Below are 12,772 nucleotides of genomic sequence, written 5' to 3' on the forward strand. Positions count from 1 at the left end.
GTAGATTAGCACCAAGTTACAGATCTGATGCTCCTACAGGATGAAAAAATGAGAAAAGAAGCTAGGCTTTTGCAGAAGCTCTTACTGAAATGCTACGGCAGCCAATGATAAGTGCCAGTGTACCAATAAACCAGTTTTAATTCCTTAGTTATTGAAAAATGGGCATCACTAAAAAGCTTCCTGAAGTTAATTCGGAAATATTAATAAAAATGAACTTCCACATAACTTGTAGTTTTTTACATGATAATTGGACAATTAAACATTCCTGCATGTTTTAAAGGATTTTTTAGGTCTTTGCATAATTTATTTTGTAACATTAGAATTCTATTGTAAAAAGTATCCTATTGTTATTCATCATATACCAGACTTTATCAATTCTGCTTGTTTAAAAAAGAAAGATTATGATCATTAATTTATCCTTGGAAAAGGTGGAAATAACATGACTGAAAAGTGGTTGTGTGTAAATTCTTGTCTTGTTTGAGTTGGAACGAGGAAGGTGAATGGTGCTTAGTGCAGCTGATGTTTTGAAGCAGTGACAACCAAAGCAATATTATAATTTTTTTTTTACCTTCTTTGATTTTCTAATATACATAGTGTAGATGTTTCTGTGTCTTTAAGGTAGTTCTAGATAGCTATATAGAAGCTGATATTTTCATGAAAGTATTAGAAATACTTACCAAGATGATAAATAATTCTTTTTTTCTTTTTTTCCAGTGATCCTTTGAATACCTCTTTACCAATATCCAATACAGTACAGGACTCCACCTACACAACCTCTGCCATCAGCTCTTCCAGTCTGACCTGCTCATCCCAGAGCACTAGCCCAATAACAACTTCCTCCTATGACCAGACTTCTGTGCATAGCAGGATAGCGTACCAAAGCTCCATGGCTCCGTCTGAACCAACCCCTGTGGCAGTTACGGTGAGTTCATTACAGAAACAGGGCCTAGAAAAGGGGGAATACAGTTACCTGTGTTAGGTTTGTATTCTCCTGATACATTAATGCTTTAACCAAACCAAGTGGTATTTTTTGATTTCCAAGCCCATCCTAAGAGGGCTTGATTTTGCTTTTCTTGGTGTAGTCATTTTTGGTAATACTGTATTTGGGATATAAGAGCATCTGATTTTGTGGGTGTTGTCATCTTAAATTGTCTTTTGAACTTTCTTTTAGTAACACTTAAAATTCTACTTGAGTTTTCTTCCCTAAAGCTAAGGAACTGTCTCTGTATGTAAATATTAGTTATGGTATTTTGCCATAACTAATAACTTGACAATTTCTCTACAAATGTATTTTATTTACTAAATTTACATGGCACCTAGCAAATGGATCAAGATTTTTTCTTGGCCCCTCCAGTATTACTTTTCTGTTGTATTTAAACACCAGTGGGATTAATTTCATGTGTTATTTTAATAAGCATAAGGAGAGGTCTAATATAGGACAAAGAATCTCTTGGGAGATTCGGACACCTGCTGTCTTTGTATATGGAATGTAGGTTTGTTTTAAAAGAACTGAGTTTATTGAATGTTTAGGAACTTGTGAGAGTTTGTAAGTTTATTTACTTCTGGCCTTTGTTATGTGTTGGCTCAGTCACACTTGTCTTCTGCACTAGCTCGTATGTACTGGTGAGGATCAAGCATAGACTATCCACTTCTGTACTCCAGCGTTATCCAAAAAACAACTGGTGCTTCTCAAGTCTTATCTTTCAATGGAAAAAAATTGGCGTCTCTGTGTAACTTGGATAGTTAAAATTGTGAGTTACATTAGATCAAAAGCACAACCATTTCCTATATGTTAATGCAATTCCTTCTTTCATATTGGTGTGAGCCTGAAGTTTATGTTATATACAGTACATGGGAAGGTTTGCTGCTGATGGGTGTATTATGGGCAGTGTATGGGTTTCTCTATGTTGAGAATACCTTGCACTTGAGACAACTTTATGATGTAGTTTTTTTTAAAGGCAGTAAAAATTTGTTTTCCTGCCTTGTTGTTCAACTTAGTATGAATATAGAATTTTGCATGAAGCATGTTTAGTGTGTGATTCAGTCTGAGCATTTGGTATACCTTTAAGACGATTTGTTAATTCATTTCTTCTTTGTTTACAGAATGGGCACAGTGGTGTTAGGACACAGGCAACACTTGACAGTAAGTTTTCAAAGCTTGGTTGAGCACAGGACTTTCTGTTTGTTCCTTGCTGCTGGTTGTGCACACAAGCGTATCAGTGACATTGGGTTTAAGGTTTTATATTGTTCTCCATGACTAATTTATGTTGACCCATTTGACTTTATTTGTGCTTGCATAAAATGCTGCTTGCTTCTTGACTACAATTGAAATATGAAGGCAGGTTTATTAAATCTACAAACCTAAACAACCTAAGAATTAGAGAAGCTGCTTTACTGTTGGCTTTTCTTTTGAATTTACATGTCAGAAATCATTTAATATAAAATTAAATTCAAATTGAATAAAAATTCAAAATTAGAAATAAAAATGAAATTTTTTAGCAGTTCTTCTAGTTCTGAGTTGGGAAGCTGCAAATAGCATTTGGCTGTGGTGAAATGAAGTCAATTTCTTTGAGTGCACCTCTCACTAGGTATAATTCTATCTCTGGCCCGTTAGAAGTCTGTGGGAATCAAGGTGAGAAACACATTCCCTCTTGTGAGTTTCTTAATACCTTGTAAACAATACTTCAGTATTGACTGTGGTATAACTGTTAGCTTCTTCATCTTGGCCTGTTTCTAATGTATCATGGACCTGTACCAGGCCTGCAGCTCTCTACTTGGAGTTAATTAAAGTATAGTATTCACTCTTCTGATCTTTGTGCTGCTCCATAGAAGTTTTCAAGGACAGCAGTGTGAATTAAAATCTTTTGGAATTCCAACACCTCAATTTTAGGTCTAACCTCCTCTTAAACATCTCTTCTGGTTGGCCATTAGTGGGACAGTGTTTTGTTCGTGCCAGGCTGAATTAAAAGGAGCAGGACTGTATATGCTGCAAGTATACAAATACAGCTATTCAACAGAAGAACTTTTCTAGTGTTGTGTACAGAGTTAATAAGCAATTTATGAAATTCACTACAGAACCTGTCCTTTTTTCTACAGAAAACAAAGATCTGAGTATTCCTAATACTTTTATATTCTGTAATGGCTTTACTAGTCTCTATTCCTTTGCCAGTTCTTCTTTGAGGGCATTTCTGTTTCCTTCTTCCATGGAGTCTATTTTATGCATCCAAATGATTTTGAATTTGTCTTAACTTTTATAAGTACTTTCTCCTTTCTGTATGTGCTATAATGCTCTTAGTTGTTCATCTCTCTTCTTTGCTGTTCTTCTTTAATATCCAGGCCTCGAGCTTCCTAAATCCTCAATTCAAAGTACAACTGATGCATTTTTCTTCTGACCATCCTACTTGTCTCCTGGTTTTCTTTGTCTTGCACATTGTATTCAGGCATCTTGTAGGGGGATCTTAAGATGGTGATTCTGTCCCTTGTGTTGAGGGAATCCTGCTCTTAATATATTGGGAGTTTTAAATGTTATTTACTCCTTTTTTATAAGAGTTTTACCAGAGTTATTAGGTGATATAGTTACTCCCTTCATAACCATGTTTGTCACTTGGATTTCCTTCTCTTAGAGGCCATAGTTATTACCAAGGTCAGGACCTTTTAATTCCTGTTTCCATTGCAACCCAACAACCTGACTTTGGTCATTTAGCTAGGAAATCAAATAAAGTGAACAAACTCTAATATATACCTTCCAAGTATGTATTTGATTTTTGTTTGATGACCAATCTAAAAGTGTCTTCGCATACATTACAAGTTAGTGGTGATCACTGGGTAGTGGTCCCTGGTGTGGTGTGGGAACATGGCCCAGCAGAAGGTAGGGCTCAACTCTTTACCAAGTTTTATTGATGACTGAGTGTCTCTAATTCTTTGCTATTTTTTGTAGGAGCAGAAATAAGTGAAACAGCTGGGAATCATGTTGGGCAATAGAATTTTTAGGCATTTCATTACAGTATAGTGATCCTATAAACAAGTTTTTATCAGTGTAGCCTAAAAGCTGTAAGATAAAACCTTACACAAATCTAAGTAAAGTGAGTCAATATTTGACAGCTCCTTAGTCATAAAAAATGCTTAATGCTGTGCTCAATTCTGGCCTTTCATTGTAGCTTTTTTCATTCTACTGCAGTACACTTTTGACTGAATATACCAAAGTGATAAGTTATCTACACCTGTACTCCAGGAATCTCAGTTTCCATCCCCAATAGTGCTGTGTAGGTCTGAATGAAGAAGCAGAGCTGTAGGTGAGACTAGATTTGTACAGTGCCTTGAAAAGTCAGAAATTACTTGTGTTTGCCGAACCAAAAGCAAGGAATTTTAGAATTACTTGTGAGTGTAAGTTATCCAGATAGTGGCAGGTGAAGTGCAGAGGACAGTTGTTTACTACATGTGTAGCAGTGATAATTGTAAATTTATTATAAGTAGAGAGCTTAAAGGGAAGAAAAAGTAGTTCAGTTTTGTTTGAATTTTCCTTCATAGCCAAATTGCTTGATATGGTTACCAGTTCTTAATGGTCAGATTTTTGCAGACCAAGGGGAGAATGCTACTGTGTTCCTGCCATCTGGGCTGGGATGTCAAGTATGCTGGGATTTTAATTTGAATGCCTCTTTTTTACTTGTTGCAGCTATTTCATCAGTTGCAGCACCTAAGACAGAGCCTTCTCCCTCGCTACCTTCATCTGGTTCTCTGTCCAGTGTGGTGTCTACCACGGCTTCACTTCTGCCTTCAGCATCGCAGCACGTGGCAGCGTTGCCCAGCTTGCCTCAGTCCAGTGATCTGGCCAGCAGCTCACTCTCCCAGCTGAGCAGGTACCAGTAGAGTTATGGTAAATGGAGGGGGTTGGTTTTGAGGATAGGACAAGTGTAAGGGTGGTTCCATATGGGGCTGGCAGGCACCAGGAATCCCTTTTCTTCTGTGAACCAGAATTAAGAGAGAGATTCACAGGAGAACAGAAGGCAGCTCTGGGCTGCCTTCTAATGGCAGAGCAGCTGCTGCCCTCAAGCTTTCATGATACATATACAACTTTGTGTTTCAAGAGGCTTGCTTCAATCACGCTAGCTAAATCAGCTAAATTGATTCCCCCAGTTTATTTTTCCTACTTTGTGCCTGCTGCTTTTGTTCAGTGTTATATGTTTGAAACTATTCTTTAACAGTTTACTGCATGGCAAAATTAAAATAATGTAGTCTCATTTGTATTTCTTAAAATTGAAACCCAGAAATAATTTCACAGGGAAACTGCATGTATTTTTCTTTTCTAAGATATCTCAAAATATCAGTTTGATGCTCTTGGAAGTGCATCTAGCATAATGCAGCTCATTTGCACTGTCTCTCTGTTTTTCTGAATGCCTGTTACATCCTCAGTCAGGTTGATGCCTTAGGATTTTAGCTTTTATATTTTTCATTTATTTGTATCCTGCAATTCTTTAGTGTATAACTCTAAACTCCATATAGAGTATTAGCTACTGTCTTCACATTTTGGTTAGACAAAGCAGTTCCTCTCTAGGTCAGGGACTCAAGAACACCTTACTGTCTGGAAAGTATAAAGAAAAGTGAGGTGGTGGGGAGCAAAGATGGGGTAAATGACTTCCTTACCTGAAGCTGTAATTGAAAGATGAACTGCCAAAATGCAAATGGACCAAACGTACAGAAGTGTGAGAACTCAAGACTGGTCATCCATGTCTGGGTGTAGCCCCTGGGGAGGCTTCATCTGCTCTTGATGTATCTGAAGGCCCTTCAATAAATATAATAACTTTTTATTCTCTTAATTTTGTCTAGCCTCTGGTTTTAGGGAAGCCCGAAAAAGGCATCGCGGTGACAATCCTGAAGCTGTATTGATTGAGTTACATTTTTGATACTTACCTTTGTACTATATTTGTTAATACAAGAAACTGATTTGGGAATATCAGGGAGGTTTTTTCCTGTTTCACAGCTAGAACATAGTTTATTTTTTTTTAACACTCTAGTATTTTTTGTTGAATAAAATAGTAAATATGTCAAACAAGAGCTATTCCCTTTACATTGGTCACATTTCCCCACAATGATTTGTTGAAAAGCTGTATAAATGGATGGAAATTTCAGCTGGAGGTCGATGCTGTTGGACAGATACAAAGTTTCAGCTATCCTCAGGGTGCCTGGAATCCAAAATGTGTCTGACTTAGTAGAGCTGATGGCTGTCATCTGTGTCTCTGCCATAGGTCAGATGGTGAATTAAGACTTATCAAAAGAGCTGGAAAGAGTGGGTGAGGGAGTGGTATAAAACTCTTACTTTACCCTTGCTGCCTGAAGTGATGTTGTTCCAATTCCTGCCGAAGGGGGACAGTTTTGAAAGTTAATCTATGAAACTACGAAAGTTTATTCTGGGCCCACACCTTGAAGAGCTACCAGAAGTGTTTGCCCTTGAATTAGGTTATCTAATGAAGCTGTCAGCTTTGATATGAAAACTGTGTTTTCTTGTGGCTATTTCCATTGACAGCACTAAACTAATTTTGTTGTTAGGATCTCTCCTGCTTCTTATTTAGTAACGAGGGGTTCATTTTGGTTACCTTTGTTCTATGTTGGTTCAGTTAATTGCATACTATATATGGTAGGTTACATTTTTGACCTTGAATACAAGGTATAATTCATCAGTTTAAATGTTCGAATGCCAGTTTCAGTCACCTTTCAGGGAGACATTTGAAGGTCTCTGGATGAAGTATGGGGCAAGTACCCTGCAGTTGTAATTGGTTGAGTTAATGTTGTGCAACTCAAAATGTGAGAAACAACACAGTGAGTCAAACCAAAGCACTCCGTTTAAACCTGTCCCCCTGGGTAAGCAGCAACAGAGAAAGAATGAGAAGCCAGGATTCTGCTTGTGTGAACTTTGTTTTGATTTTGGACTTCATGTGTCATGGAGTCATCACTATTTGATTCCTGAAGCAACTATCGTTTTTCTAAAGATGTAGTTAATTGAAAAGTACAAACGAATGGTGTTTTAGATGTTTCTTGTTAATAATAATGACTCTGTACTTGATTTTTGTCACTAAAAGGTAGTAGGATACTAATTAAAGGAAAAAGTGCCTGTAGAGGTGCCTGTATTCATACAGACACATACATTTCTCTGTGTGTGTATGTATACACACACTCTTACATGTCATTTTTCATTAACTACTCTTGAACACCTAACTACTCTAACACACACCTAGAATTTTAATTCTTTAACTAATGCCCTGCTGCATTTGTTGAAAAGGGAAAATAAATTTTATAAATTCTTTACAATTTCCTTCCAGCTCCCTTTCCAATCATCAGACCAGCCTCTCTCCTGCCTCAGTATTGTCTTCAGGAACATCACATGTGGTAAGTCCTGTTAGTATTCAAACAAGTGCTTGGCAGATAGTCAGTTTATCTCATAATTAGGACCATCTCTTAAAGTTGGATGTGTCTCAGTGCCCCAAGAACCAAAAGAGGAGCCTTACTTCAGGGAAGAAGGACTGTCAGCCCTCTAGTGGGGGAAAAGTGATTACCACTTGTATTTGTACTAGGTCAGGAATAGCTATGACAGAGACTTGTCTATCACACAACTGAGGTAAATTGTTGTGCCAGGTGGGGGGGGGGTGTGAAATTAAAATTTTTAAAAAATGCTTATAACTAGTTTATTACAAAAAAAAACCCCAAAAACAAACTTCAAAGTGGCAATCTGAAATGTCTCCAAAATGTGGACTGTTAGCAGTCTGCACTGGAAAGGTTAGCTGACAAAATGCAAGTGATGGAATGATATAAGTTATGTTTGAGTTACTGTATTATAATTTTGTGATGATATGGCAATTGGAGTTTAGCTCTCATACATTAATTTTCTTTAAATCTCAAAAACATCATAAGCATGCAACTTAGTTGCTTGATTGGTACATAGGTAATGCATATCTTTTGCACGTGCTGCTGTTACTTTAGAAGTTTTTGTTTTCTTTTATTTTCCCCTTTTTCTCATCATCTTCCACTGTGGTTTATTTGCTCTGTGATCCTCATTCTTTTTGTCTCCTTTTCTAGCACACTAGTATTGAGAACACAACTTCGCTCCAGCCCTCAACAACCTTTTCAACTGCTTCAACCTCAGCCACTAGCACCACCTCCTCGGTTGTCAGCATGGCAAGCAGTATGAACACTACAAACAGCCTTGGCCTGAGTGTTACCAGTGTGTCTATACCGGCTGCTACCACACGGGCAGCTCCCTTAGTGTCTTCAGGTTGGCAATATTGACAGATCACGTGGATAGACAGAGGATTTCAGTCAGCAGGGCTGTCAGTTGAGCATCTCACCTGCCATAACAACGCTAAGAAGTCCACACTGTTCACTGACATTTCCAGCATTCTGTATTTGCTGGCTTATGAAATAAAGTTGCCTGGTTTTATGTATTTGAAATATTTGTTAGGGTGTTATGTGGCATTTATGTAGCACATTCTATCCCCAAAGAGCTTTATAAATACATACCAGAGCAGTTCTGACTTAGGAAGTTTTGGGCTAGAAAATTCACCCAGTTTGTATTCCAAGCTGTGATCAGCTCCTGACTATGGGTTCACATAAGCTTTAGTTTCAGGCTGTTCTGTGACTTGAATTCGTTTGGCAGTATCAAAATATACTGCAGTGTCCTCATTATCATGCGTCACATCCCTACTGCCACTTCCACAGAAAGGGAAGAAATGTCTGGGTCATTGCACAGCAATCAGCACTTCAGAAGGAGGGTCCATGGAAAAGGAGGGCTGGGAGGCTTCTTGCACTGAAGTGGAAGTGATGCTTAATTCTCTTTCTTCTCTGATGATCCTGAACTGCTAAAAGGAAATCTTATAGAGAGAAGTGAGTGATGTATTACTAAGGATCAGGCTTAGTTACTGAAGTATTTCTCATTTCTATAGCTTGTAAATGAAGTGTCTTGTGACTGGCCAAAGTGCATTGTTCTTTTACAGTTCTGCTTCCTAGCACTGCTTCATGAAGGCAGGTGAAACCATTTTAGTCTTCTCTTTGCTATTCCTAGCTGTAGTAAGTCACCCACAGAAAGCATGCTGGCAACATTTAGTGCTTTCCAGTCTGTTGCTGGTGGTAAAGGGAATGCATTAACAGAGCAGGAAATGGAAGAAGAGAATTTGCTTTCTCAGATTGAGAACAATTTCTAAATTTGCCTTCAGGAAAGAACTGAGCGAAAGAGAAGTTCTGTAATCTTGTAATCCTTGTATTCTTGTAATTTTTGTAATCCTCTTGGACAAAGTAATGACAAATTCAGGCTATTCTATGATAGGACTGTTTTCAGGCTAAAGTAGCCTGTGCTTTCCCTCCCTTGAGGCATGGTTAAACTCTTCAGGCTATTCTGTGTATATTCATCAAACAGCACAAAATCTCCTCTTTATAATCTAGGATGGTGCAGCTGCCACAGCTTGTGAGCTGTCTTGTCTCAATGCTGAAGCCTTTTCTTTTCTAAAGGCTTGTTAAAGTGTCTGTATTTTGATTCTACAGGCAAAGCACCCCCAAACCTGCCCCAAGGTGTACCACCCTTGTTGCATAACCAGTATATTGTGGGACCTGGAGGACTTCTGCCTGCCTACCCAGTAAGCAGTTTCATTGTTTCTTTTTGATTTCTTAGCCCTTGGCGCAAGTGGGCCCTCCAGACCTGCTACTGTCTATGCCAAGTCATTTCTGGTGGCACATGTTACACCTGGAATTCTTGTTTCAAATGCTGAAGAACATCTTAAGTATGTTCAGTGGAGGCTTACTGTCGATAGTAAACTGCAGAGCTTTTGGTACAGACCTGATCTGGCTGCTGTTGAAGCTAAACATGGGCGTGGCTGTGGTTTTCAGTATTAACAGGTTTTAGGCTTGGAATAAATTTAGGCTCCTTTAGAGTTGTGTTACTGGAATGGATTTGCCATAGCAGTGACTGAAATGTGCCATGGACATGTGTGCCTGTCTGTCATGATTTGAAAGACTGCACATAGCTTTTTGATGTCTGATCAGCATCAGCATATTTTTGGTTATCCGTTTTTTGAATCCGAACCTTTATATCCGTAACTTTTCTGTATCAAACTGAATGTAAGGAGATACCCAGGAGGTTGTGTTGTGGTCAAGTCATCAACTCTTTAATCTTAATGCTCTTTGAAGTAATGATTACAGCAAAGAGGGGTGTTGTTCTTACTCCCAAATCTGAATGCGTGGTAGATTTTTTCATAAGTTCAGGAATGATGTGTGTGTGAAAACTGTGTTGAAGATGGTACAGTCAAACTCTCCTTAGAGGACATTGTCACCAGGAAACATCAGAGTGACAAGCCTTTTTAACTTCAGTTCTACTCCCCTTGAAATGCTGCGGTGCCCCATGATAGCATAATGCGACATACGGCTGTAGACGTTTAACACAGACTGGGCTTAAGTCAAACCCAGTTCAAAGCCCCAGACTGATCAGCATCAGAAAAAAGTGTTATAATGATGTTGTATTTTTATCTGTCTTTAAGCAGATTTATGGTTATGATGATCTCCAGATGCTTCAATCCAGACTGCCAATGGTAAGTAAATGACTTGCTTAATTTTAAAGAAGTTGTCTTCACTGTTGATCATTTGTGCCACATAAATTGATTCATTGAACGGTGGTTAAGAGCTTTTCCTTGTGTTCTGTATTCGTTCTTTTGAAATTTATCCAGGGATTGTGTAAATTGATACAGAGCAACTGTTGCATAATGCATTTGTCCAGCTGCAGAGTCTCTAAATAGACACAAGTGTGCGCTGTGCTCCTGAGTGGAGAAATGTCTAATTTTTGTAGCAACATTATGACATTTTGTCTAATCTAGTTAAAGTCCTAAGTGTTTCTTTTACCAAGAGGTAAGGTTGAACAGCAGATACACAAGTTGGTAGCCAGTAGGTGTATCTGAGATTTTGGATGTGGTCATAGGTATAGATCTTTGCATATGCGTCATGGCAACAAATGCAGGTGAGCTGCAGGAGAGAGCGTGTACAAAGTTTTTTTTCCTTATCTGCATCCAGAATACAAATGGCATATGAGACAGGCTGAGCTCTGAAATAGGTTCCAAAATGGCCTCAATCTAGATTGCAAAATGATAAAGAAATTTCCTATCAGAAATGTAGAGTAAGGAACTTGGAGAGAAGGTTTGGTAGTAGGTAGCTGAGAACAGTGACATTCTAGAGTGATGCGGTGTATCTGTAGAGGCAGAAATGGAGCAATGAGCGGTGATCTGAGATGACTGTATGAATGCCATAAGGTAAGGCCTAAATAAGTACCAGGTATTCCATGTAGAGCTTGGAGCAGCCAGGTAGTTTAAAGGTGAGTACAGGGATGACTCAGACAAAGCCCTGTCACACTGCAGACTCTGAATTTAAAACCTCCAAAGATGAGCACATGAGTAAAGACTTTTACCAGAGAAAGTTTTGGTACCTGAGGAACTGTCAACTGAAATGCATGGAATTATCTTTGTGGCAACAAGATGCAAAATATTTGAAGTTGCAGGGCCAGGAGACGTGTATTGTAATGTGTTAACAGAGCCTAAATGCCTGGTGACCACCAAGATGCTCTGTTGCTCCCCAACTCATCTAGTCAAGGGAGAAAATACATCCTGAAGGACATGTGGGGTGAGATAAGGACAGGGAGAAATTACGTGCTAGTTGCGTCAATGGGCAAAAGAGGCTTGACTTGGGGAAATTAGTTTAACACATGAGCAATCAAATCAGGGCAGTTAGCAAGTAGTTAATGAAATAAAACCAAATCTACAGAACACCTTCCCTTCACCTCTCATATTTTCCTGGGCTCAGTTTCAGTCATGATTTTCAATACCTGCATCTCCCAGGTGGCATAGGAGAATGGGAAATGGGACTGCTTTCTGTGCCATCGCACTTCTGCTCCTTCCTCCTCACACTCTTCCCTATTCCCGTTTTGATTCCACAGTCCTCCAGAACTTCAACACAACTCCTAAAAAGTTTTATGTTGAAAGACGTAATTTGATTGCAAGCAGCTCTGACCTGGGAAGAGAAACCTTCTCCTAGACCGTATTGAACAAAGCCTTATCCAGTCTGGCCTTGAACACTTCCAGGGATATGTTAATCTAGATAACTCTAGGATTTGTTCACAATCCTAATAGTAAAGGATTTCTCCTTAATGCCTGATGTAAACTTACTCTCTTTTAGTTTAGAGATACTCTGTATAGACCATTGTCTGTCACTACAAATGCAGTTCAAAATTAAGTTTGCTTCTTTTTTGTAAGGTCCAATGAAATGTTAAAAGGCCGAATAAAGGTCTGCCTGGACCATTCTCCAGTCTAAATAACACCTGCATCTGTCTTCATAGCAGAAAAGCTCTGATGCTCTGTTTGTGTTTATGGCCCTCTAGTGGAACTTCTCCAGTTAGTCCATGCCTTCCCTATGATGATGGTTTCAGAGGCCATAACCGAGAAGGGAGTTGCAAACTACTAAGGAAAGAAAGGCTAAGGCATGAGGATGAGGCTAAGGCTGAGGATGATATCTCATATCTATTGATGTTTCTCCAGTGATGTTGATGAAGATGCTGCTTGTGAAGGTGCCAGGGGGAAGTGAAAACAAGTGATGTTAAGACTTATATATAAAGCATGAATTAGAGTAGGTCTTGAGTGGAGATGGCTTTCCCCTGGCACAAAGAGTGGTTGCAGTGCTAGAGAGAGGAGAGGCGGTGGCAAGGGTTTTGTCACAGGTCTTTATTTCCAGTGTCATAAATAAGGGAAGAGGTAGA

At 38.8% G+C, this 12,772-nt stretch overlaps 1 protein-coding gene across 10 annotated transcripts in view; it reads left to right on the forward strand.

The window, feature by feature from the left end:
* UBAP2 (ubiquitin associated protein 2) overlaps positions 1 to 12,772 on the forward strand; it is a 195,880-nt gene that overhangs the window by 61,663 nt on the left and 121,445 nt on the right. For 8 of the 10 annotated variants that reach the window (XM_059873405.1, XM_059873401.1, XM_059873402.1 and 5 more), the window contains 7 exons: positions 715 to 922; positions 2,104 to 2,143; positions 4,673 to 4,856; positions 7,314 to 7,380; positions 8,068 to 8,263; positions 9,526 to 9,617; positions 10,515 to 10,565. In XM_059873405.1, the coding sequence (XP_059729388.1) occupies positions 715 to 922; positions 2,104 to 2,143; positions 4,673 to 4,856; positions 7,314 to 7,380; positions 8,068 to 8,263; positions 9,526 to 9,617; positions 10,515 to 10,565 (838 nt within the window). The remainder of the gene's footprint in view (positions 1 to 714; positions 923 to 2,103; positions 2,144 to 4,672; positions 4,857 to 7,313; positions 7,381 to 8,067; positions 8,264 to 9,525; positions 9,618 to 10,514; positions 10,566 to 12,772) is intronic. The other 2 variants (XM_059873400.1, XM_059873408.1) reach the window with 1 other exon arrangement.

Source organism: Haemorhous mexicanus, chromosome Z (genome assembly GCF_027477595.1).
Source record: "Haemorhous mexicanus isolate bHaeMex1 chromosome Z, bHaeMex1.pri, whole genome shotgun sequence".
Classification (NCBI taxonomy): domain Eukaryota; kingdom Metazoa; phylum Chordata; class Aves; order Passeriformes; family Fringillidae; genus Haemorhous; species Haemorhous mexicanus.